Below are 27070 nucleotides of genomic sequence, written 5' to 3' on the forward strand. Positions count from 1 at the left end.
ACAGCATTAGAAGGTTTTACATTTTCCCAGTAGTGATGTATGGAAGTGAGAACTGGACCATAAAGAAGGCCGATCGCAGAAGAATTTCTGCTTTTGAATTATGGTGCTGGAGGAGACTCTTGAGAGTCCCATGGACTGCAAGTAGATCAAACCTCTCCATTCTGAAGGAAATCAGCCCTGAGTGCTCACTGGAAGGACAGATCGTGAAGCTGAGGCTCCAGTACTTTGGCCACCTCATGAGAAGAGAAGACTCCCTGGAAAAGACCCTGATGTTGGGAGAGATGGAGGGCACAAGGAGAAGGGGACGACAGAGGACGAGATGGTTGGACAGTGTTCTCGAAGCTACCAGCATGAGTTTGACCAAACTGTGGGAGGCAGTGGAAGACAGGAGTGCCTGGCGTGCTCTGGTCCATGGGGTCACGAAGAATCGGACACGACTAAACAACAACAGCTTGGGGAACAAGGGGTAGGAACAGGGTTTTCTGGGCCTGGAACCCTATTGTTGATGGCATACTCCACCTCACTTGCAAAAAGAAGACATACCATGTGCAAATGTATGGCCTCTTTTACAAGTGAGGTGGAGGGGTCACACACAAATAATAATATGTGTGACAGAGTATCAACAAATAGAGGTTTCCCCCTTAATTGAGTTTCCATACCGAAACAGGATTAACCTATTGAATTTCCGCCTGCCACAAAGCTGTGGAAGGTGCAAGAATCCTGCTTGCCACCCAGTGCCAATGTAAACCATGCAAACAACTTGATCAGTTGGAAACAAGTTGTGTTCCTTAGGCCTTTTGTCACTGATCTTAAGTGGGCAATTCAGCATCTCTTTTGCATGCAGAAGGCCCCAGGTTTGATCCCTGCCATCCTCAGGGCAGGGAACATTCCCTTGAGAGGAGCTGTCAATCAGTTTAGACAATACTGAGTTGGGCAGTCCAATGGTCTAATTTTGTGTAGGGCGGCTTGCTTTTCCCAACTCCAAAAGAAAGTTCCTCTTATAGAAAAATGTTATGGAGTTGCACATCACAGTTTTAAAATAGCATAAAATTCCACTGTCATATTCTAAAGTGAGGTCTCTTGAATGTTTTTGGCTTTTATTTCGTTTCACCTTAACATGGGCTTTTATTTTTGTATTACGTTGTAAGTCACTTTGAGTTTACTTTTCATTTTAAAACGACTAATAAGTATAATTTTTAACAATTAAAATATGCACTTTTGTCTAGTAATAAAAGCAGTTAATGCTTTTATTTGGCGTAATTAAACAGTCACAAAGAACTATGCAAGCTGTCAAGTGCATCAAAGCTCTTAACCAGTCTGGAAGGAAAAACAGAGGATGAGAAACATGATGGAAATCTCAAGCCAGATGTTTGCAAGCTTATTTCCAGGTAATGTTCATATGATTGCATCTTTTTACAGCAATCATAAACATGTATTATTATTATTGTCATCATCATCATCATCATTTATTAAATTTGCATACCATCCTTCACCAGCAGGTATCAGGGCAGTTCATAAGGTAAGAATATAAAATCACAAAATACATGATAAAAACAAGAACAAAAAAACTAACCAATAACCCCCCTCTCTTTTTCAGTTATATTTCTATCCTTATCTTGATTTTTTTTATAAAAAAAAGCTGGTATCGCTAGGTCAAGTTCATCTGTTCTTTTGAATAACACTAGTTTTAATTGGATTTTGAATAAATGTGCAATTGATAGTTCCTGTTTTGAATTTCATTGTATTATTGTCTTCTTTAGTGAGTCGTGCAACCCACTATTCTGAATAATGGTGGTTTTTTTATAGGGAAGGGTTGCGGGGTGTTTATGTAACGGGGCGGGGGCGGGGTGTGCCTCGAAAAGTTTGGGAACCAGGGAGTTAGAAGAGGACAGAGTCTGCACTGAAAAGCCTCTCAAAGAGTCTGCGCAGGAGGAGGAGGAGGGGGGGGAGGTTTCTATAGCAGCGTCACAAGCCAAGGAAGCAAACAGCGCTGAACTTGGACCAAGAGTTGGGCTTCACAACGTTTAGTAGCTTAGCCCTCGTAGGTGTCGGCGATGTGAGCAGGTAAGTGTACCTGGCAGGGCTGATCTGCATCTGAATACTCTGCATATAGAGAGGGTTGGCTCTAAGGGAGCGACCTCCCCGAGGGGCAAGGAGTTTGGATGGGTTTTCCAGAGACTGGCCAGCAGAAAGCGAAGCTGAAACATCCACACGCCTCTAACTCCTTGAGGGTGGTTTTCCCATCCCCCTCAAGTCGGACATCAGAGAAATCTTCTAAATCATTTCTTTAGCTTGCTGCCTCAGTTTCCCAGCTGTAAATGTGACATCACCAACCCACCTAGCCAGTAGCATTGTTTGCAAAGCTGAAATGGTTTTTAAGGCACATCTTGTGGATAAATGATGAATAGTGCAATCCAATGCCTGTCTACTCAGCCACGAGTTCCAGTGGGTTCAGTTGGACCAGGGAGAGTGGGCACAGTGGATCTTGCCTAACACATTAAACTTTTATTCAGCTGGTCTTTTTAGTGCACCATGTTTTTAATACATTTTTAATTAAAACAAAACTGTCATTTCAGCTTCTCACCCCAACAGTAATTATAATCGCATCAACAATGCTTCCTAATTGCAAGGTAAGAGCAAATTCAAAAGGAATGGTCATGCAGTCATAATAATAACTTCATTTCCCCCCAAATATAGATTATAGGATTTGCTTCTAACCAGTTCTCCAATCATGCTGAGTGGAGAATTTGCACAGCAGGTAGAAGCAAAGGTGTCCCAAACCACACACACACACACACACACACACACACACACACACACAATTACCCATTACATTATACCGGACTTGGACTAGCTTTAAATAATCAAGACTATTAGAGTGAACATAATATCGCTTAATGCCTACAACTGATCTCAATATTTACACAATATTGGTCTAATAACTTGCTTCAGTGTGAATAATATATACACATGGGAGGTGAGAACAGGGGTTCCTTTGAGTTAGACATTTTATCAGTATTTACTATTGAAAATGCTTAAATATACTTGTAACATTTCAGTCTCTGGCAAAGAAGCTGATTTCTACCTGATTCTATGTGAGTATAAAATAAAGCAGTTACCTTGAGACCTATGAGGGAAGCCTCAGGCTAGTAGTGACTGGAACCCTGTATTTTGCAGCATCATTAATACATTAAAGATTGTTATCCACCCTACCTGGAATATAAAGATAAGACAACGCTTCAACAAGATAACATGAACATTCTACCCAAATCTATTTTTGATCTGGCTCATTTAGAGTTCAGCAAAATGCCCACTGTAGCACTCTGAAAGCAATTACTGGCTATTACTACAATATCAGCTTTGCTACAACAAGCACATGTTGTTGCCACTGAATGGGGAAACAGCTGAATTTCAGGATCCCAATCTACATTGGAAGATGGGGATGGCCTCATTATACAATATGTAACATGTCGTTATTTTTTTGTTGCATGACCCTGCAGTCATCTCTTTCAACTTGCTTAATAAACACACAAATACACATCACTCCTCTTCACATTAGTTTGATTAATTTTTGTATATTGGTCGTTGGTATCCTCTCCTTATTGTAAACCACTTTGGTTTCTTTTTGAAGATAAAGTGGGATGTAAACTTACTAAAATAGATAAAATCAAACAAACAAACAACAGACCTGTCTCTTAGCTTCATTAAAACCTCCACCTTGAATTTTGTTACCTTTCTTCCTGGAAGTAAGTTTTTCCCCCAACAATAATGCAAGGGTGGTATACAAATTTTAATTTAATAATACCTTTGACATTTGGCTTGCCATTTTTTAATGTGACACTGGGGGCTGGGGGAAGAAAGCCAAAATAAATTGATTTGGAAGCTTTTACAAAACTCCTAAGATTGCAGAAGGTGTAAAAATTAATAAAAAGTGGGTTGCATCTAAAGGAAGCCTCCTGTCAGCACAAGGACTTCTACTTGCACACTGGGACTCCCTCTGCATTCCCCCAATTTCAAGCCTTTATAAAACAAATTTTCACTGGCAGGAATCAACTCCAAAGGACACGATAGAATAACACAGAAGGGGATTCTGAATCTTCATTTAAATAAATGCCATGAAGTATGTACTTTAATAGTGAATTATTGCAACGTAAAGAAACTTGGCACTTAAAATCTAAGTAAAAATATGAAGAAAAATATCAAGTCCTGCTTAACATAAATTTCTGGAACAGGTTGATGATGTCTCCTGTCCCTGGTTGGGAAAAAAGTGGACAACAGGCCAGGGATCATAATAGGCTGGACTGATCCTATTCAGAACTATGTTTAAAAAGGTAAAGGTACCCCTGCCCGTACGGGCCAGTCTTGCCAGACTCTAGGGTTGTGCGCTCATCTCACTCTATAGGCCGGGAGCCAGCGCTGTCTGGAGACACTTCTGGGTCACGTGGCCAGTGTGACAAAGCTGCATCTGGCGAGCCAGCACAGCACACGGAACGCCGTTTACCTTCCCGCCAGTAAGCGGTCCCTATTTATCTACTTGCACCCGGAGGTGCTTTCGAACTGCTAGGTTGGCAGGTGCTGGGACCGAACGATGGGAGCGCACCCCGCTGCGGGGATTTGAACCGCCGACCATGCGATCGGCAAGTCCTAGGCGCTGAGGTTTTACCCACAGCGCCACCCGCGTCCCTCAGAACTATGTTTAGCTGTGCTTTAACTAGCTGTGCTGCAACTGTCTGTGCTGTCATATTTGAAATCTGCATTTTGTTTTGTTCAGATGTAAGCCAGGGCAAAGCAGAACTGAAAAGGCATAACTGGGAAGAGGGGGAACTCAGGAGGACTAGGGAGGATCTCCCCCCCCCTTTGTATGTTAAAAATGTGCTGTCCTGTGTGCCCCCTAAATCTGTTCTGGGGGTTCCCTTAAACCTCTGGACCAGATTTGAGGAGCAGGGGAGAGGAGGAGTCTCATTACTCAAATGGAAATTCTTGCACTGATGGGATGATACCACCCATTGTTTTTTCCTTACCTGTGCTGTTTCAAACTATGCTTTGTTTCACCTTTACACCCCCCCCCCCACCAGCACAATGGACTCTCTGGGCGCGATTGAAGCAGAGTACATAAAGAATTTGCAAAAACAAGTCTGCTTACTGGAATGTGAGACGTCATATCTATATCCTTTGAAGTAATACTGTTTTAGTAGAAGTAGCTATGAAAACTCAGAACTGTTCACACACACTCACCCCACAAACAATATTTAGGAAACTGGAATATTGTGAATCGCAGTCTTTCTTGTTTTGGAAAACTGTCATTCATTGGTTTTATTTATACATCAGTAAGCCTTTTTGTTTTTTTACTGGTTCAAAAACATTTGCATGTTCCTTTATTTAGAAAACACGTGTCATATCTTCTGTTAATAGGACAGTATACAAATTTGCAATTTTCCTTGCTGTAACCTGAACACGATTTTTGTTGTATGTTTGGAGAGGCAGCAGCTTCAGCTAGGTAGAGTTAGGAACATTGGAAGATGTCTTAGACTAAGTCATACCATTGGTCCATCCATTCTTGTGTATGAATAGCCATGGTGTCTATTTGTCGTGAGAGGAATGGAAAAGACAACTTCCTGCTGGATTGTAACTCACATGGTATGTGGGATTGTAGAAAGGTGGTCAGCTTGGATTTCCCTCCTCAAGCAGCACAGTTCTTTGGTTCAGCCCCAATATTATATAGAGCAGGCTTCCTCAGCCTCGGCCCTCCAGATGTTTTGGGACTACATTTCCCATCATCCCTGACTACTGGTCCTGCTAGCTAGGGATCATGGGAGCTGTAGCCCAAAAACATCTGGAGGGCTGAGGTTGAGTAAGCCTGACATAGAGCCACTCCAGAAAGCATGCTATCCTCTGAAATCTAGTAATCAGGAAATGAAAAGAAAGCTGAACCGGGCTCAGAATCAGATGAGAATACAAGATCCCTCATTGTGGATGTTGTAAAGTGGCAATACGGAAGAGTGCCTTGGGTTGCTGAAATTTGGACATGGGGTTTTTAAGTAATACAGGCATGTCCAAAGTCTGTTCTGGGGGCGTAATTTGGCCCGCTGGTTGGTTCAATCCAGTCTCTGTGGCAGTTTATTTCCTGGGGTGAAATCCTAAGAAACCCTCAACAACTTTGGGGTAAAATCATTAAAAAGTGCAACAACTTCAATCCAAAAAAAAAAGGTCAGCAACTTTGGTCGGCCCTTTGGTTGGCCCTCACGGCCCTTCACTTCATTAAATCTGGCCGTCTTTGAAAAAAGTTTGGACAGCACTGAAGTAATTCCTTTGAGGAAAGCTTGAGCCTCCATCCTTCCATTTTTAGGCTTTGACTACTTTTGAATGAGATGTGTGCAGGGTGGATAAAAATCAAAGAAATTTTTAAAAATAAAAAAATCAAATCTTTTTGATTTAAAACTTTTTTTATTTAAATCGGATTTTTTTTTAGCGTGATGCAAATTTAATCTCTCTAATTTTTTTAAACACAATCCCATATTCCCAAATATAAAATATTAAGAGGAAGATGCCCACTGCTGCTCCTGCTCATTCTCATCATGGAAGTTCATGGTTTCTCATTATGTCTGATCTGAGCTTAAAAATAGTAACTGTTGGGTAGTTTTTAGTGCAGTTGATTTGATAGAGCTTGTTAAAAATGATAGTGGAAAATAATTTTATATTCAACATTTGGAAAGGCAGGTACATTTAAAACCTGAAGACAAATGTTTGCTAGTTCTGAATGGCTTGTATCTGTAAACAAACGCCTGCCTTTAAAAATTTGAGCAACAATTTTGAGAGGGAATCTCAAAACAATTTCATTTGTAGTCTCCTGTAGTCAAACCAAGTATACAAAAAGAACAGGCTCCATATGCTCATCACCCTTGACAAATGCCTGAAACCAAACTACATTTGAACACAGTAATATGAAAAATAGAATCACATTTCCACCACTCAAGCTCTTGTTTTGTTTCCAATATGAAGTCATCATCAAAAACTTAAAAACAGAGATCAGAGTTAGTCTTATTTACACATTTTTCCTATTTGTCATCTAATCTCATCAGGATTTTAAATGAAAGGGGATCTTCAGTCATCTAAAACTTTGCATCCAAGGAGAGCACTTTCAGAACATTTATCTTTATTAATTGTGGGTGATAATTATTTTTTCCACTCCCCAGGTACATGTACAGGGTGCCAATACTGTAATGTATTCTCAGTGATCTGTTATTTTAAAAGTGTGTAGAATCAGGAAATCCAGCTCATGCAAATAAGTACTGGAACACCCAAATATTGGGGCATTTAGAAAATTGGGAGCTAAAAATTATAAGCATTCATACCTCTAATTCTAAAGGTCCTTGTGTAGTTAATAGGAACCACATGTTTGTACCTGCTTACACTTACGGACTTCGAACACTGGCAAGCAAAGATATAATGCAAGACAGCTGCTCAGTTCAGCAGGCTCTTGGCAACTTATGGACACATACACACAGCTTGGACAGCAGCAGATATGAACATATGTTTTTAAAGATTATCATTAAATGTTACTTTTAATGAAACACCTCAAAAACACACTGATATCTCAATAGGGTAATGCATACATATTCATTTGAATGCTGCCTGCAGTTACTTTGAAGCACAGGATAACTGAGGTTTAGAGGTTACCCTACATAGATGCTTTTACAAATGAGTTAAAGATGTCTCTGCTTCCTCATCACTGCCTGCAACGCTGCTGTCTGTGGATGCTGTGACATCTTCGTTGGTACCCTTGCCATTATCTCCTCTCTCAGCTGCTTCACCCTTTGGGCCACCCTCAGATGCACTCTTAACTTTAGATGGCTGAACGCCTTCTGGAAGCTGGACACCAGAATCTGTGTCACATGCTGTTTTCGGCATTTCTGAATTTGGATCACCTAAAAACTTCTGCCAACCCTTCAGTCTCTCTTCCCTTTCTCTTGAAGTCTCCTCAACCTGGTAATCTGTTACACCATCCCAGGTCTCCACAGAGAGCTGGCGTCCACCAAACCATCGCCTGTTGAGTGCTTGTTTGCAGACATCTCCTTCTTCTGCTTCTTTAAATGACACAGAAGCAACACCATCTGGGTGCCTATCAAATAGAAAGACTTTCTTTACTTGTCCAAATTTTTCACATTCTGTCCGAAGATCTTCTCTTATCTCATTTAGCACTAAAGGATCTTCTTCAAAATCGCTTGGGTGGAACATGTTCCTGATAATGATAACACGCTCGTGCCGCATTCGAACGCTGCCATCTTTCTTCTCCGGTCTCCAATCCAGCAGTTTTTGTTGTTGAGACAGCTTCTTCTTGTAGTCTTTGCATTTCTTCTTCTTCTTGCTGGCATCGTACTCCCCCTTCAGTTGAAACTGTGCAACTGCCACACGCAATTTGTAGCCTCTGATTTCATTTTCATCCAAAAGTTGTAATGCTAGTTCAACAGATTCTCTCTTTAAGTAGCAGCAGAGCCCATCTCCTTTGAGATTTCCTTCTTTGTCTTTGTAAAGCTTAATTTTAGGCTCCTCCGTTTGCGGATCACACATAATAATACCACATTTTGACATAACCTGCACAAACTCATCTTTTGTAATGTCTGGTGGTAAACCTGTCACATAGACATTTGTGTTTCTCTGTTCTTCAACATGAAACCATCCTGCGTTGGGTTTTATTTTCTCTCCATTTTGTTTAAGATCTGTTGCCTGAGATACTTTTAGAACTGTTGGCTGCTGGACCTTGGTAGTCTTTGAGTCTGCAGGAGTCTTAGATTTAGTGTTTGCAAGAGATGCAGGTGAATTATCTGAACTTTCAGTGGGAAAGCCGTAGTTAGCATGATATGTTGCCAGGAAATCTTCAGTAACCTTTGGGAACCAGGCCTTCTTGTCGCAATCCCACTCGTACTGCATCCCGTCCGCCGGGTCCATGTATGTGAAAGGGTCCTTACTGCCTTCCTCGTTCTTCTTGCCGTACAGCTCCTGCAGCCACAGTTGCTGGTAGAACTCCTCATTCTGATCCAAGCCGCCTATACTCATCTTGTTGCCGGAGCCCAGGCTGACAAGGCAGAAAACACGGGGCGACTCAGCAGCGACTCAGCTGCCTCCTACTCGGGTGTCGCAGGACCTCACGAAGCCTTAAATCAGATTTTAAAAATAAAATGCTTTTGAAGGGAAAATCTTTCTAAAGATAGTTTTCTATTTAAGTTACGTTATAGTCCAAAGGTTATTCATCAGGAAATAAGGATTTGTTTCAAGTTTTTCATGTGTGCTAAAATTCAGTCTAAGGTGTTTTTTTTAATTGTTTAACCACATCAGTTAACAAACATGGATACATATGCTATAACGTTGTCGTTTTAGTGAAATAAATCATTTAAATTGTTATTAAGGAAATGATCATTTTTCTCCTTCCAATAAAGTACAGCAGAAAAGTTGTCCAGATATAAGCAGTTAATAATGAAATTATTGTGAGGTTTAATAAGTTATCTGTCTATGTATTTCTAATAGTATAACCAAATCAGTAACTTTTGATATAACTGTAAAAACTACTCTGAAAATTTAATATTCCAAAAATGAAACCTTCATCTGGTTGTAAATATTAAGGTTATATCAGCAAGAAGGAGTCTTTCTGTAAAAAAAATGATTTAAATCAAGTCTTACTGACTAGTGATTTGAATCGTGATTTAAATTTTGATTTAAATCAAATCCACCCTGGATGTGTGTGCAGGGAAAAGCCCAGCTATGATCCTCAGTGTCCCTTCCAACTCTACAATTCTATGACACTGCAATCCTATACATGTCTACTCAGAAGCAAGTGCCTCTGAGTTCCAGGTAAGTTGGCACAAGTTTCCAGCCTAAATTATTCAAAATAAATATCCACATTTCAAATAACCCTTGCTAAATTTAAAAGTGTTATTTCACATACGCTTTTAAATATGGTTAATACCACAAGCAGTAAATTGTTGTATTAACCTTACTTTAAAACGTATTACTGGGGGGGGGGTAATTCCTACCACAATTTGATGATGAATGTGAAATGGACCCTGCTTTTGGGCCCTTGATCCCTTCAGTGAATGCATCCAAAAACATATGCAGGGATGACTGTAGTAACAGACTTTTTCCTCTGCGAGAGGCAAATTGCGACCAGCTGTGTATGCTTTTGGCTTCACAGAGACTGTGAAACCCTTTCTCTTAACATCAGTTTATCTCAGACAAGAAATTTAGCTGTAAGCTTAGCTGGCAGCATATTAAATCTCTGGCAACCAGAGCTTAGTCTTTCATCTCTACTTTACCTCAGGAATATGGAAGGCCATCCTTTGAGGGGCAAAGTACTGCATTCCTTTTATGTTCTTTATACTGACAGCTTGAAGTCAGGTCTCTGTCTGCCTATTCAGGAACAGGCCACAACATATCTGCCAGAATTATTTTCAGTGCCACTGGAAAGCCATGCAAGGAGAGAGAAGGCAGTTCCTTTATGTTTAACTTTATCCTACAGGGAACCTTTTTCATTATCCTAATAAAAGAATGACTGGAAATTTGCACACCTCTCAAGCACCATCTGCAAAGCAGCAGCATACCACATTCCTGGGAACTGTAGCTTGTGAGAGAGTAGTTAGGACAACCCTGTTCCCCTCACAGAACTACAGTTTCCAGAGCTCCCTGGGAAGAGGAATTGGCCATTCACCCCCTTTGAAAATTGTAGCTCTTTTATTGTTTTATAATTTGAATTCAAACTGTAATGCAGCAAAATACAGTATAAAAGAAGCAATAAAATACGATTTAAAATATGTACTGTTTTTAAATGCAGACATAATAATTTTATTATTTTTACCCCCACACATCTGGCTGGGTTTCACCAGCCGCTCTGGGCAGCTCACAGCATATATCAGAACTTACTAAACCATCAAACTTTGAAAACTTCCCAATACAGAGCTACGTTCAGATGTCTTCTAGAAGTCAGATAGTTGTTTATTTCCTTGACATCTGAAGAGAAAGGTGTTCCACAAGGAGGGCACCACTACCACATACTGTGGATCAGCTGAATGAAGCTCACAGACCACCATTTGGGAACCCCTCCTCTAGTGAAAACTAGGCACAGAACAGGCCTGGAATATGCCAGTAAAACATATGCATGAAGTGTTATTGTCAGTAGTTATGTCTTCTATACTCCTTTATATGTGTGTCTGCTATTCTGAGGCTAACCCTTTATGTACCTGCTAAAGTAGGCACTAGCCAGGAAAGGCTTCTTACAAAAATATGTCAATTATGCTAGTTGAGGCACAAAAGCAGTCTCCTGCTTTTGCCAGTCAGGACAGCCACGAGTCACTCTTTGTTGACTTATTCAAGGCCACATGTCATGACTAACATCTATTTCACGATACACAACTCTCCTTTCACTCAGGGTTATATGTAACTTTTAATACCTATTAAGTAAACTAGGAAAATAGCAAGACATTTATGTGAGTGATTAGAGTGGGAGATGTTTAACTCTCCCATTGGGCTCAGTGGAGCTTACTTTAGGATTGTACCCATTCCTCAGCTACTCCCCCCCTCAAATTTCTTAAAATCTGAATTGGAAAGCAGCTATTTTCTCTTGTGTGTGGGGGGGGTGTGCATTCATTAGCACTGCAGAAATTGTTAGAGGGTATCTCAAACCGATAGCAAATTTGCATACAGCGTGGGATTGTTAATGTGATTGGTATTTCCAAAACATATGAACTGACCTTCCAACATCTCAAACAAATGCTCCTTAATTATCCATTGTAAACTAGGGAGAGAGCTAAAAAGGCTACAAGCGTCCAACCCCAAGTTACCAGAGAAGCTGAAAAAATGCTGCAAAAAATAAAGGTAACTCCCAAAGTTTTCTTGCCTTTGGATGAATTCTGTTTGTAAACAACTGCTAATTTGTAATCTGTCAACTGTCATCAGGACTCAAGGAGCTAATCTACAGGCCTGGACAGCTTTAACAGGGCTTTTTTGAAACAGCCTGTCCTCCAGAAAGCCACTTTATGTAGACTTAGAGACCCTTCCAGTGTGAGATCTAGGAAGGCATGAGGGGCTGCCCAGCTCAAGTAAAATGATATGAGAAGTCTTTGTGCATGTACAGAAGCACTTCATTCATGCATACATGGTTCTTTGAATCAGTGTCTTTTCAGTCCATTTTACTACACAGAATAATTAGTTTTGATGCATGGTCAGGCTCACATTTGTTTCACAGAAATTTGTTCTCACAGTTGCATAGTCACTGCATTTATATAGGAAACGTCACTTAGGAATAGGTATTAACTGTACACTAATAGTATACACAGGTGGCGCTGTGGGTAAAACCTCAGCGCCTAGGGCTTGCCGATCGCATGGTCGGCGGTTTGAATCCCCGCGGCGGGGTGAGCTCCCGTCTTTCAGTCCCAGCTCCTGCCCACCTAGCAGTTCGAAAGCACCCCTAAGTGCAAGTGGATAAATAGGGACCGCTTACCTAGCAGGAAGGTAAACGGCATTTCCGTGTGCTGCGCTGGTGCCGGCTCGCCGGAGCAGCTTCGTCACGCTGGCCACGTGACCCGGAAGTGTCTCCGGACAGCGCTGGCCCCCGGCCTCTTAAGTGAGATGGGCGCACAACCCTAGAGTCAGACACGACTGGCCCATATGGGCAGGGGTACCTTTACCTTTAATAGTATACAGAGGTGTTAGATGTAAGCATAATACCTCCCGTTATGGACCAAATACCCTATTCAAAATAAACCTGGCAGTCTTGACATAACCCATCTTCCAGTTAAACCTTCTAAATGCTTCTAGCCATTTTCACTTTGGCAAGGCAGCATAGCTGGCTCTTAGGAATAAAATGCAGAATACTTCTACCAGTATTTAAAACAAGTAGATATTGACTAGACGGAGAGACAATCAGAAATCACATAACTGAAACTTAAAAGTTTACTTGCAGATTAGATGCGGTGCAAGTTTCAGTGCAGTCAGTATGCTCAACGCAACAGCATTTGAACTACTTTGAACATGTACCATTTGTCCACTGATGTGCAATCTCAGTCTTTCAGAGCACCACTGTGCATAAAAATTCATTAAAAATACATAAATACCTCCAGCCTCATTACCTCAGTCCAGACAGAGCAATGCATATGCCGGACTGGAAGTCACAAGCACAACAAATGTATTAAAGGCAGAGCTGAATCTTTGCATCTAGCTCTCTAGACTATATGTACATTTGTAGATTCATTGTGGAGCCCCAAATGATATTGTAATATCTTAACTATATATTTTTTTGTTATTTGGCTTCAACATTTGTCTTCCACATTTGTATTTGCATGATGCTAACCTACAGTGTATATTTTAAAGGAACTAGAGACTGCAATAGACACAGCCCAAATAGAAACTGTACAGAAAGAAAACAGCACCAAGATAGTTGAAGCTGAAATCCGTGCAATATACAGACGACTTCAAATACTATCAGGTAATAATGAAATGTTCCATGAGTTGTTGTTCTTACCATCAAGATACTTTTATAAATAATGAACTGATGCTAGCTTGGCTTTTGTATACAGCTAGGATACTTCTCTTATGGAAGAGGCTAACATCCAACTATACCAATGATGGATAGATCTTCAGTTCATCCATCTTAAGCACTAACCATTGGGTAAAATGGCAGTTGGAATGGACAAAGTCATATTTGCTGGATGCCTGCTCCCTTTCCATTTTTATTTTTATTTTTAAGTTGCCAAGCGTGTAAAACTGTATGTACACAAGTTAAATGTGTGCAACTTGCTGTACACATCTTGAGCGCAGATGCTGCATTGCTTTCCAACACAGTGTGGCACTACCCTTTTCCCATGCAACCTGTGCTGGATCAAGGCACAAATGTCTGTCTCTTTCACTGGTAACTTCACTCCAGAATGAGTTTCTAGAATATGCCCCCCTTGCAAAATTTACCACTTCCCTCAATACCTTTTTACAACGAAACTGATACATGCCCCAACACTGACTTACAGTCCTGGCTTAAATCTTCCTAGCTCTCTTTCAAGAACTAGGGATATTGAAAGCTTACACAAATATTTAAGGTTTTGCATGTATATGAATAGGCATAACTTGTATATGGCTTCCTTGTTATCAGGCTGTAAACTTCTTGCTGGGCTTCTTCAGCTGCCACAACCTAAAATACTGCTTGTTCTGACATTGTACGCCAAACTGTGGATTGGGCTGTACATCAGAGTATCTCACAGCCCAATCATAAGCATGCTTTATTTGGAAATAAGCCCCCCTTAGCTCAAAGGGACATGTTTCCTGTTCAGTATGGTCAGAGCCAGCCCAGCCATTATGCAGAGTGAGACTGCTGCCTCAGGTGGCAGAAAACCCCTAGATGGAATGCCCTTTGGTGCCCTGCCCTGTCCATCTCCACCAGAGGCCAAAATCAGTGCAATATTGCCTGTAATTGCCTGTGGCAGGGTGTATTGCAGTGGCAGAGAAAGCAGTGGCAGTAGCAGGAGGAGATAGGTAGTGGCAGCAGTGATAAGGCAAGGGGGGCACTTCCTGTTTCACCTCAAGTGACAGAATGGGGCATACCCCGCTGAGCATGGTTCTTAGAAAAACTACCTTAAGAATATCTGGATGCCTTTTAAAACATGTATCACATGAAAAGTTATCTGCAAAAAGAAACTGAAGTTTATGGGAAGGTAGTAAAGATTTTAAATGCTAAATTTCCTGCAGATGAAAATGCTAAAGAAAAGCTGGCCTTAATAGAGGATGCTACAAAACTGAAGCAACTGGCTGACATCTCCACTCAGAATGTTTCGCACAAGGCAGAAGAACTGCTAAAAATTCAGAGAAACATACAGCTCACTGCAAATTCAGTGAAGGAAAAAGAGCATGAGGCCCATCTTTTGGAATCTCAGGTGAGCTATTCTAACTTCATAATAAACCCATCTTTCATAAATGTTCTGGATATGAGGAATTGCTGCCACATTAAGCTGTTAAGCCAGTGTGGTGTAGTGGTTAAGAGCGGGAGTCTCGTAATCTGGGGAACTGGGTTCGCGTCTCCGCTCCTCCACATGCAGCTGCTGGGTGACATTGGGCTAGTCTCACTTCTTTGAAGTCTCTCAGCCCCACTCACCTCACAGAGTGTTTGTTGTGAGGGAGGAAGGGAAAGGAGATTGCTAGCTGCTTTGAGACTCCTCAAGGGGAGTGAAAGGCAGGATATCAAGTCCAAACTCCTCCTCTTCTTCTGAATGATCAAGAGATAAAACACTGGACCCAGCTAAATCAAATGACACCCCTGAATAAATACTGTTTTCTTTACCGCAAACTCCAATGCAAAGAGTGGCGTCCAGTGATGTCCGTCAACTGGGACAAAAGAAATTTACTTGTTCAATGGGTCTTTCAGTTTCTCTCCTCCTCACTGCAGTCCCCTATGTCCCCCCAAATTCTGCTTCAGAGAGTCCTCCAGACCTTTGGAGCAGGTTTTGTGGGTGTGCTGGGGGTGGGGAGAGCAAGCCGAAGCCCTGTTGTCATGCCAGCAGGCCCCTGTTTGTACTATTGCTGGATCTCACTCAAACCATATTCTGAAAGCCGTATTCACTTCAAGGGCTTTTTCATATACCTTTTTAGCTTGCACATAACAAAAGTGCTAAATTAATGCCAGATGAGCACTGCAGTGATGTAGCTGAAGAGCTGCATCATTATTTTTATTCCAAGGGCTCAAAATTACTGCAAGCATAGAGGGGACATCACATACAACTAGTCAATAGGTGCACTAAATGCCCATAAGCAAAGAGCTTTTCAAGTATGTTGCTAATGCGGGTCAAGATGCAGCTCAACTTCTGCTCATCCAAGACCCACTGGAAGAGAGTTTTGGTGTGGAGGGAGAGATGTGCAACCACATCCAAGGCTGCGAGTTGTTACCTGTCACTCCAGCAGGAAGCTAATGAAGAATTTCATGCTCCCAAGGCACAAGATGGGGGACGCGGGTGGCGCTGTGGGTTAAACCACTGAGCCTAGGACTTGCCGATCAGAAGGTTGGCGGTTTGAATCCCTGCGATGGGGTGAGCTCCCATTGCTCGGTCCCTGCTCCTGCCAACCTAGCAGTTCAAAAGCACGTCAGAGTGCAAGTAGATAAATAGGTACCGTTCTGGCGGGAAGGTAAACAGTGTTTCCGTGCACTGCTCTGGTTTGCCAGAAGCGGCTTAGTCATGCTCCCTCGGCCAATAAAGCGAGATGAGTGCCGCAACCCCAGAGTCGGTCATGACTGGACCTAACGGTCAGGGGTCCCTTTACCTTTACCTTTAAGGCACAAAATAAACAAATCCAGTGCTAGGAAAATGCAATATCCCAGTTACCAGTGTGTTGCTTGGAAGAAGTCATCTCAACGCTGTGTAACCAGTGGGTAGCAACTGTGAATTTATTGTACTATAAACAGATCACTTAAAAAACCCTTCTGTATTTGAACCTTTTTCTCACTAGAAGTAGTAATCAATTCTAATGATCAGAGTAATAAAACATGGTGGGGGCACAGAATGTTCAGCGTTTGCTTTCACAGTCTGCTTTATTCAGCTTCAGCTGCAGATTCAGCAGCACCAAGCTACAGAACAAAAACTCACAGAAAGCAGATCAGAATGCCTACAGCTGCAGGCATTACTTCATCAACTAGAGGAGAAATTACTTATCGGCTCCCAGTCCATGCAGCAGCACATTGCAAAAGAACTTAGGTAGGCAGACAACAACTCCCTGTCTTTTAATATTTTCATTACTATTGAGCCTCTGCCATTCTCACTTGGCTGACCAATGACTTGTGTATGAAAATGTACTGTACAACTTATTAAAGAGGGTTCATCTTCACAGGATTTACTGATGTGCTTGAGATGGTGAACCATTAGAACTTTTGGCTAATATATCGGAGGACTAGATGCTGAAGATCTACTAAACTGAAGGGTGGGATTATCCCTAAAGCTCATAATAATCTACAGCTACGAATGGCTAGCAATTTTTGTTTAGTACAAGCAGACTTCGCTTACAGTTCTGGTGTGCATGAAATGGCCATACAACTCCCCAGATTTATAAAGCAAGGGCATTATAAGATTGTCATATATAATTTTTTAAAAAATATTGCTTTGAGAATACCCCATATGAGCCAATATCTATAATTATGTGCATTTAGTGAGGAGAGTGAAAAATTAAGGCAAGTCCTCAAGGAAAAAGAGCTTTCAGCTGATGAGGACAAATATTTACGTGACAAGATGTCAGAAGATTGTGGGCATCTGACAAGGGAAAATGGCCTCTTACAAGCTCAAGTGCTGAAAGCAACTAGGCAGCTGAGCAGAGTAAGTATTTTTCTAGTATTCAACATGTTAGCTCTTGGTCTTCAATTTCTATCTAGAAAAAGATTTAAAAAGCTAACAGGTGAACTCCATTTCAAGATTTTCAATATTAGTTTTTTATGTCGTTTTTGGTTGGGGGGGGAAGGCACAGATTAAAAACAAATAAAATAGATGTGAATAGCTTTGCTAGAATGCTTTCTCTACAGAAGCTAAACAAACAGAACAAGGCAGTAGCTCATTGAACATGATGTACAAGTCCCATGGCCAGTGCAGCCTATACCTGGATTTCTGCCATGGCCCAAGACTGGCATTGTAGCAGATTTCCCTTACTATACATCAGGCATCCCCAACCTGCGGCTCTCCAGATGTTTTGGCCTACAACTCCCATGATCCCTAGCTAACAGGACCAGTAGTCAGGGATGATGGAAATTGTAGTTCAAAACATCTGGAGGGCCAAAGGTTTGGGGTGCCTGCTATACATCTTATTATGGCCAAGTAGCTGGAAATAGCAGCAGAACTCTGTGCTATCTCTCGTAGCAAAGAAATATTTCAATAAATTGGCTAGAATATGACCTGGCAACTAATTAATGCTTCTGCAATGGCAATGAAGCAGATGACTTGCTTGCACAGCAGCAGAGAAAATGTCAGAAAACAGGACAAAGCTAGTCATACACAAAGCAGTTGCGTGGCTATAGTCTTCTTGAATGCAAAGTCTCTATATCAACAGATCAATGAGTTTATACTGCAGAACCAGAGAACATATTGAAACTCCCTAAGACAGGGCATAAGTGTGCCCAGACTGGTAAGTGCTAAAAGCAGATAGCATGGGACTTCTCCCATAACGTGCAACTATAGCACAAAACACCTAAAGGATATGTCCCATATATCTTCAGATTGTACCAATTCACACAGGCATGCAATTGGCTGCTGTTGTTGAGAGGTTAACAATTGCCCTGAACTGAACAACAGCAAACTGCATCTGTTTTGTATACAGCATGCTCTTCCCCCTTCTCACAAGAGATGGCAAAATGGAGCCCCAGTGGCACTACTATAAAGCATTATGCCCCTGCATGGGTGGCACTCTAGCCTTAAAGAGCTTGCAGCTCCTTTAGACTGGAACACTGGCAGGCACCTATAGTCCTCCAGATGTTGTCGAACCCTTAACTCCCAACAGTCCTAGCCAGCATGGCCAACAGCCAGATGGGAGTTGTAGTCACAGATCTGGAGGGGCACAGATTCCTCACACCTGGGTTAGAATATAAGGAAAGCTATTTCTGCACTCTACCCCTGGAGCTGTTCTATATTCACCAGTGTGATGTGGCACACTCTTAGCTTTAAGGAATCAGTAGGTCTTTGAGGCTAGGAAAAGGAACAAGTATATCACTTGTTTACTGAAGCAATGCTGTAAGGTGGGAGAGAAATAGCAGCATCCCAGGCAAAAGGATGTGTACCATGTCCCTCATTTATTACTGCATAACTGTTTTGGCTAATGTACACTCTTAACTCGTATCAATGCTATAGGAGAAACAGCTGAGAGAGGATGAGAGCACGTCCCATTCAAGAAGAGCGTCTGAGCTAGCATCAGAGAGAGAGAGAGAATGGCAATTAGAGAGGGAGCTTACCTACTTGAAGACACTACTACAGAACGAAAGACAGAGAGTTTCGAAGGTCCAAGAGCAGGTCTGTGCACTCTTACATATTTTAAGTCTACTGCATTGGTAGAATGTAAAGCTTGCTGCAATTAGAGCACTTCACACATTTTTGAAGGTGAAAAGAAAGGACCTGACTATTGATATAACAGCAACTTTCCAAATAGAATTGTGTTGGATGCAGCAATTTAGAACAATATTTGTCCAAATATTGTCCAGGGATCAAACTTTGTGCTCATGGTGTTGATCTGACACAAAATTTGCAATGAATCCAGCACCAGCCATTTCCCTTTTATTCCAAATGGCCACTTTGCTCCTTTGAAATATGATTTTGTGTATCTACACAGTCAATGGCTTACTGCCAGTTTTTAATACTGTTTTTCTAAATTGTTGTAACCCCGCCTGGGACTCTCTGGTGAAGGACAGGCAAGAAATCTCACAATGATGGTGATGTTGATGATGCAGTCTTACTAGAGAAAGCTGTGCACAGTGGCGTAGTGTGGGGGGTGCAGGGGGGCTGGCTGCACCGGGCACAACATCGGGGGGGCGCTCGCACTCGCAGCTCTCTGCTCGAGGGCTAAAACCACGGGTTAGGGGGTGCAAATTACTTGCCTTGCCCCGGGTGCTGACAACCCACGCTACGCCACTGGCTGTGCACCAGTAAGTCTGGTGACTGACTATAGATTGGCAACACCTGCTTTGTGCCTTGCTGGGTAAGGAACCTGGTTCTTGAAATCCCATGCAGATTTCTACCAGGAGGCAAGTGGCCCAAAATACCTCATCACAGAAGATACGCTTTAGGCTGTGAAACATCATCTTAATTTCCAATCAGTGCCTAGCATGTTTCCTGCATTAAGTACAGAAAGGTAATTTAAGAAGAACGGGAGATGCATGAAAACAGTGCTTCAGACCACATGCACTTACCCCTCTAGAGCAACTGAGTATCTGGTCAGCTCATTGGTTCTACATACTAAGTAATGGTTACACAGTTAAATGGGCTGTATATTCCAAAACTAAGGATTGTATCCGCTGTTAACCTTACTTAGAGTAGACTCATTGAAATCAATGGTTATGACTTAGGTTCATTGGTTTCCATTGATCTACTCTAAGTAAAACTTAGTTGAGTACAGCCCTAAGAGAAAAGCAACTGTCCTAATGTTACAATAGCCTGAAAGAACACCCCATTGCCAAGTAAAAGGTTGGCATTATAGGAGTAGCCCCAGCTCTCTTCTAAACACGCTTGCTTAATCCCATGCACAGGAAGCCTGTGATGCTACAGTGAGTTATCAGGGCAGGGGGAATTAAAATTAGAGCAATGCCTAGACATTAATCAATGCTAATAGAAGCCATTGGTAAACAGGTACTTCACCTCCAGCAAGAAAGGAAATCTATGGATCAGAATGGGCAGCTGCTTCAGTCGCAGATAATAGATTTGGAAAAGAGACGTGGCAAAGTTCAACTGGAAAATTCCAAGCTGCAAAGAGAAAAGACTCATTTGGTAGAGCACATTGCTCACTTGCATAAAGAGGTAAGTTTATCTGTGCACTTCTCAAACAGCGTTTATTTTTTAGCCTGCACTCCCAGTACAAGTGAGTTTCCACCTCCATCTAATTCTTCATGCAACACATGCACTGGCACAAAATATGGGAATGGCCATTGACCTCAGGCCACAACTGAGACCATTTTGTGAGGCGTGTGTTTGTATTTCCTAGCAGCTGGCCGGGGGGCGGGTGTAGAATCAGAATTGAGACTGTGGTGCATCACAGTGTGTTTAATAACCCTTTCTCTGCTGCACTTCTGACAAAATCTCCCACCTAACTGCTTTTTTTGCCAGGGAAGGAAAGCTACTATCGATACCATTGCAACTGCATTATATCAGGGGCAGGGAGAGCATCTATTATGTCCCTTTAAAAAATCCACATTTGTATACCACCTTTAAAGAAGGTACCAAACTTTTCAAAGCAATTTACAAAATAAAAATATAAAACAGCATGGGTGTAGGGGGACCCCGTACTTTTGTTGGGGGAACAAAACCAACATGATTGGTCAGTTAGTTATTTCTATTTTTTACTTGATGGGGGGCAGCTGCTACCTACCCTCCCCTTGGCTACACCTATGTGAAACAGTGCTATATATCAGCATTAGGTACATTCTAAATAAAAATATAGGTGAGAGTTAAAACTGAAGTGTGGAATATAAAACTAGCAGGCAGACGAGACATGTGAGAGCTCTCCTTGCTTTGAGTATAGAATTTGCCAACATCATCATTATTTTTATATATTAAATTTGTATACTGCCCTCCATCTGAAGATCCCAGGGTGGTTCACAACAGAAAAATACAAAATGAAAGCCCCCAATACATAAAACAAAAACAAACCAATAACCACCCCCACACACATTTAAAAAGCCATAGGATATTAATGTAGTTTATACTTACAGTTGCAAAATGTAAGTGAACCTTTGCTGGAAATGCAAAATAAAAGGACAAAGACAATCTCATTGTGGAGGAGAGGCAAGGAGCTGACATGTGACTTTATCAAGGATTCTCCCAGCCTACTGATAATGTAACAACCTCCAGGTGTGAGTGCTTGTTAGGAAGCTGCTGTAATTTATTCACTTTGGAGGACATTGACCAAATTGTGAGACTGTGTGCAAGCAAAGGAGCAAATAAGAACTTGCCAAGTCACGGCTTGCTGCTGTTATTAAAGCACTGCATTTGTATTTGTGTACTTGCCAGGACAACTTTAGCCATATAAAACCAGCATCAATTAAAGGGCTCCAACCACTTTAACTCCTTCTCTACCAAAAGTATGGCATCCAAGTCAGAATGAATACAAGTGATCTTGCCTACCAAATGTTATGCCAATTGGTCACAGCTGGCCTTTTGCTGGTTCTAGCGGATGCCACAAGCCTAGAAAGCAGGCTTCTCACCCCTCAGAAAAACCTCTGCTGGCTTTCCTGGTGGTCAGGAAGTAAGATATCTTTGCCACCATCACAGAGTAAGTTTCTTACCTGAGCTTAATCACACTTTTTTATTTTTTGCCACCTGTGCTCTAGTTGTCAACCCAATTGCTTCGTATCCCTCAGCTGCTCAGAACAAGGCGCCACTACAATTTGGGTGAATATACTTAGGAGTGATTGTTGATCACCTGGGTCACCTCACCATTCCCAGAGGTCTGGCCTCAGTAGAACTACCAGCTAAACTGCAGGAAACCCATCTAAATCCCTGCAAGGGCTAGGAGTGCCTAATAGGTCGAATGTTCAGATAATCTGTGACTACTGAGCCGTTTCTAGCTCCTCCCATCATTGTCCCCTAAACCAGTACAGAAGATAAAAGTTCAGTTCATGTCCCGATGCATGCGCTGGTCTATATATTGAGAGGTGTGTGGTATTCATCTTATGCCATACAGGACAAGGCAGCCTCAGCATGTATGTTCCAAGTCCCAAGGCTAAAGCCATGGAAGTCCTCACCACCACCACCTCAAAGACCATGCCCATCAGTTTGGGCAGGAAAACTTGATAGTAGCATGGACAGTACGCCAAGAAAATCCCCATCCTATCTAGGGCCCCCAATCCCAGGTTCAAAACTGACTGTTGGCACAGGGCATCTGACAAGGGTAGTGGAATCCTTATGGACCCGAAAGAATCATAGAACTGTAGAGTTGGACAGGACCAAATCTTTTGTCCCAACAGGGGGCTTGAACCAACAACCCTGAAATGACAAGTCTCATGCTCTACCGACAGCTATCCCACGGATGTGGGCAACCTGTGGCGTTCCAGATGTTGCTGAACAAAAACTTCCATTATCGCTGCCTGTTGGCTGTTTGCTAGCGCTAATGGGACACCTGGAGGAGCAAAAGGTTTACCCATACTGTCACAGGCCGAAGCCACTCTGACTCCCCCGCTCTCAGCTCACCTGACCACGTCAATGAGATTTTACACTGATCACTTCATCCACCAGATCAGTTAACCATAGGTTTGGCAAATTCTTCCAGGATTACATTACAGTTGGTTTATCACCTTTCCATTGGCCAACCTGGCATGCCCCAGCACCATCTTAAGGCCAGAGGGACTGCGGTTGAGCCACTAGTTGTCAAGGCTGGGAGAGAGGATGAAAGTGGAGGCAGTAGAGTTGTAGGACTTGCCATTCCTGCACTGCCACAGCACACTCTGTCCCTTACAACCCTAATGGGAACTGCACCTTCTCCCTTGAACTAAACTCCAATATATCAGCATATTGAGTAGGAGAAGTCTGTTTTCGAAGGAGCTGTCTTACTTCATTTCTACTTACAGGTTTCGATCCCCCTATCAATGGCAACTGAGAGAACCTGTTATTTTCAGAACTCTCTCAGCTCTCACAAAAGTTTTAGCTCCTTCACTATCTTTAGTGGAGACAAAGGCGTATGTATTTCCTTACTCAGAGAAAGCCCAACATCCCTCAAATGGCTGTTCAACAGAAAACATGCAAAATGTGGCCATCTATTCATATATCTCCCTGGCCCCAAAATGGTTTGTCAAGGAATCACATCAAGTTTATAATAGCCACTTAGTCATGATGGTTCTTTGAGCCTGGAAGTTCCACAGAAAGAATGCCACTCAGTACCAGATATTGGGAAAGACTTGGGAGAAGCCTTCATGTCACAGAAGTGGCCATTCCAATGGTGGCTTCCCACTTCTGGAATACTCTCCCAGGCAACATTGCTGTCTACTTTAAAGCCACCAGGCAAAAACATTATTATTTAGCCAGGCCTTTGGCCATTAATTTGGCAGGTAACATTGTGGCTCATCCTTTTATGGCTGATCCTTTTAAGTGGGTTGGATGGTATTTATTCTTTTTATATATACCTTGCATGAGCACTTTAGGACTTGTTTTATTGCTTTTTTATTTAGTTGGAATATTCTGTAAGTTGCCTTGAGACACTTCACTGTAAAAAGTGCCCAATATATCTAGTTGTTGGCATCAGTATGTCTTGGGAGACAATGGAGGAGTGCACCTTTGGGGGTGAAGTCAAACCACTGGGAGTGGTACATATAGTAAATCATAAAAATAATGTTATGCTGCGGGCTTCCCAAAGGTATCTGATACACCACTATGGGAAACAACGCTGCATTACATGGACCTGCAAACTGAACCAGTTTTGAAGTATGTAAGCAACACTTGGTTAAAACTCAGAAACCAGATAATCAACAGGACATCCAGGTGTCAGAGGTATCAACATCAGTGCTGTACCTAACTTTTCCACTCCCCATGATTAGGAAAATCTGGATAAAATTGGCATAACTTATAGTCACAGAATTCAGCATTCCTTGATAAAGAATAGAGATTTACCTTTGTGAAGCGACTGTTAAGGCTCATTTTCCCTAGGTTAGTCTTACTGGCCTCGTTTGCAAGGAATCCAGACCTATGTCATTACACAGTAGAGCATGAGACCCTTAACACCAGGTTGATGGCTTCTAGCCCCACATTGGGCAAAGATTTCTGCACTGCAGGGGATTGGACTAGATAAGTGCCTCATTGTCCTTTCCAACTCTACAATTCTGCTCAATATGAGAAGTCTGACACAAGTCTCTTTCCCCCCTGGTTCACACCCTTATGTCACAAAGTTGTTGGGAGGCTAAAAGTTCTTTGGAGATATGTCCAAATTACTAACTCCATTGATGGTAAGTTCTCTCCCACCCCAAAAGAAAATCTGAAGTCTGTAACTACAACAATGGCAATAAATTCCAGAGTTATAACTATGTTGGTCAGCAACAACTCTGGTAGTGTTTTAAAAAGGAACACATTTATTGTAGCGTAAGTTTTCAAAGGCGAGAGCAATCTTCTTCAGATACATTCTTCACATGACATTGTATGCCACAAATTGGTGTTGTGTTTAAGGTGCCACATTGTAGTAAGTGACAAGATACTTAGTGGAGAGGAAGGCATGTGTCTTATGTAGAACCACCAATTACTTACCCGGAACGCTTTAGGAAGAACTACATTTGGACTGACCACTCAATATAGATGATTGTGTAGTGCAAGACTGTAAACATCCCCACCACCACCTTATGGGCTAGAACAACTGCATGTTGTTGTTGTTTTTGCAAAAGCAAACTTTTCAGTGAGTCAAATGCTCATCAACCATTTTATACATATTTATATATGCAGTCAGCAGTCAAAGATGAAGACTGATTTTTGAGCAGAGTTTTATTGCTGTTTCAAAATTAACATGTCTTTTCCCATTATCCAGATTGCTGAAAAGGAAAAGGAATTCAGTTTTCTGCACAGCCATGTTAACAGCTTGTCCTGTGACCTCAACAGTTTGCAATCTCAAGTCGATACGGCATCTATTCTGCAGAAAGAAAAATGGAAAGAATTCTCCAATATATTAACAGCAAACACAGCATCAATGAGCTAACTCTGGGAAGCAGTCATTCTTTTCTGCTGTTACTTTAATTCATATTTCTAGAAGATTTGCTCAAATTGAAAAGCTGCATGTTGTGCCACTTGATAAATTTTGTTTAGGCCATATTCTTACAAAGATAATATTCAGATGTGAATAAAAATAGACCTCAGTCGCAGTCTAAAAAGAAAGAAAGTAGTCATTAGCATATCCTCAGCTAATCAGAGAATGGCATCAAGGTATTTTTTAAAGCTCTTTCGGTGACCAACATTCAACAAGTGGACAGGAAATGTTTTATGAATTCATTAGTCCTAAGTGAACAAATGGAATCTGCATTGTATCCTTATTGGCAGTAAGAACTTCCATTACCATTGTAAAATTAGAAACCTCCTTCATCCAGATTATGATTCCACACTGAATTGCCTTAGACAAAGGGACAGCAGTTGATAAATTAATGACACCCTGCTCTAGAGGGAGGAAGCAAAAAGTTAGATATCCAAGTTGTCTTCACACAATAGTTCCTGGAAAACATGTAAAATGGGGTAAAGGGGAGTTGCAGCTCTTGGGACACTAACTCTTCTGCAAATAATTTCAAATGACTCTGGAGAGGGTAGATTTCGTCAGGGTACTCAATGGAATTAATCCATACGCTGAATCAAATTCTTTCATTTTCTAGAGAAGCTGTAGAGGGTTAGTTTTAACCAGGCCTTTGGTTATGTGGCATGTGCTACCATATAACTGCACTGAGGGGAGGGGAGCATGGATGGCACCCTTTAGCAATGCTAGTTCTAAACTATATTCTACACATGATCTTTCAACAGCACAAACAAGAATTGTATACATGTACCCACCATTTAGTGGCCATCAGAAATTTTCTTCAAATGGCTTATAATCATGGACAAAGAAATACAAGACTTGAGTGTAATAGCATGTACAAGAGCATAGAAATTTTAGGAAAAGTGGCCATTAGGTTATGTTTTAAGCACACACATAGAATTTCTGGATACACATACTTCTCTAACAAAAAGTGCTGATGACATACATGACTGAAAGGTGTTTAGCTTGTCTATTGTTAAACCAAGATGTCTATACATGATCAGAGCCAAAAGTATTTGGAGAATCTGTACCTTACTCTAAATGTATAATCACTTTCCAGAAAGCAATTTAAAAATTAAAATTGACTTCAAAACCAAAAGTGTGAGGAGAACTGCTGCGCTGGTTTATAAAAGTAGTAAGAAAACCTTTTTCAGAAGTCAAATGATTAGACATATTCTAAATGACTTTTTGATTAACATTTCACTTGACCAAGAGAATTATATATTCTAGCATAGAGGTCTGAGATGCTCAGGTTTTGGCTGCTTATTCCATGAAATAATCCTGACAATGCTAAAGAGACAGCGTATTTCGAAACAAGCAACAACATAAGACAACACTTTGAGACACGCTATTAAAAGACTTGACCAAAGATCCAAATAATTAATCTGAGGCCAACATAAGTTTAAATATGTCTACTGTAAAATTTTGTCCAAAAAATATAACCCGAACAAAAAGCACAACAATTCTGTAGTGTACCAAGTGTATATTTCAATTTACTGTATGCAATCTAACAACAAATTTGGTCATAATTTACCAGATATACATAAATGATTTAAGTAGCAAAAGGAGATTCGGTTTCAAGAGAATAAGTAAAATACATTAAGAATGTAAAGCCAGG

The 27070-nt window shown here is 41.4% G+C and overlaps 2 protein-coding genes across 4 annotated transcripts; one reads left to right on the forward strand and one right to left on the reverse strand.

Annotated features, from left to right (window-relative positions):
- The first annotated feature begins 1947 nt into the window (after window positions 1-1947).
- On the forward strand, window positions 1948-26807 carry LOC128417321 (nuclear mitotic apparatus protein 1-like). 3 transcript variants are annotated; one of them, XM_053395785.1, is made up of 10 exons: window positions 1948-2064; window positions 5076-5165; window positions 11784-11862; window positions 13357-13471; window positions 14722-14906; window positions 16561-16715; window positions 17165-17327; window positions 18846-19004; window positions 20334-20501; window positions 25204-26807. In XM_053395785.1, exons 2-10 carry the CDS (start codon window positions 5080-5082, stop codon window positions 25369-25371), a joined length of 1278 nt encoding a protein of 425 aa, XP_053251760.1. In that variant the 5' UTR covers window positions 1948-2064; window positions 5076-5079; the 3' UTR covers window positions 25372-26807. The 3 variants fall into 3 exon arrangements, with proteins under 3 accessions (XP_053251760.1, XP_053251762.1, XP_053251761.1); XM_053395787.1 differs by lacking the exon at window positions 18846-19004; XM_053395786.1 differs by lacking the exon at window positions 1948-2064 and having other exon boundaries at window positions 4775-5165.
- Window positions 7544-9089, reverse strand: LOC128417320 (HIV Tat-specific factor 1 homolog). The gene has a single exon (XM_053395784.1). The coding sequence runs from the start codon at window positions 9052-9054 to the stop codon at window positions 7693-7695; it is 1362 nt and encodes a 453-aa protein (XP_053251759.1). The 5' UTR covers window positions 9055-9089; the 3' UTR covers window positions 7544-7692.
- Window positions 26808-27070: the final 263 nt, after the last annotated feature.

Source organism: Podarcis raffonei, chromosome 7 (genome assembly GCF_027172205.1).
Source record: "Podarcis raffonei isolate rPodRaf1 chromosome 7, rPodRaf1.pri, whole genome shotgun sequence".
Taxonomy (NCBI): Eukaryota; Metazoa; Chordata; class Lepidosauria; order Squamata; family Lacertidae; genus Podarcis; species Podarcis raffonei.

Excerpts from the sequence above, each read along its gene's own strand:
- LOC128417321 (XM_053395785.1), top strand. The coding sequence starts at position 5,080 with ATGGACTCTCTGGGCGCGATTGAAGCAGAGTACATAAAGAATTTGCAA. Across the intron at positions 11,863-13,356 it reads AAATGCTGCAAAAAATAAAG|GAACTAGAGACTGCAATAGA; the intron begins GTAACTCCCAAA and ends TATATTTTAAAG. Across the intron at positions 16,716-17,164 it reads CACATTGCAAAAGAACTTAG|TGAGGAGAGTGAAAAATTAA; the intron begins GTAGGCAGACAA and ends ATGTGCATTTAG.
- LOC128417320 (XM_053395784.1), bottom strand. The coding sequence starts at position 9,054 with ATGAGTATAGGCGGCTTGGATCAGAATGAGGAGTTCTACCAGCAACTG.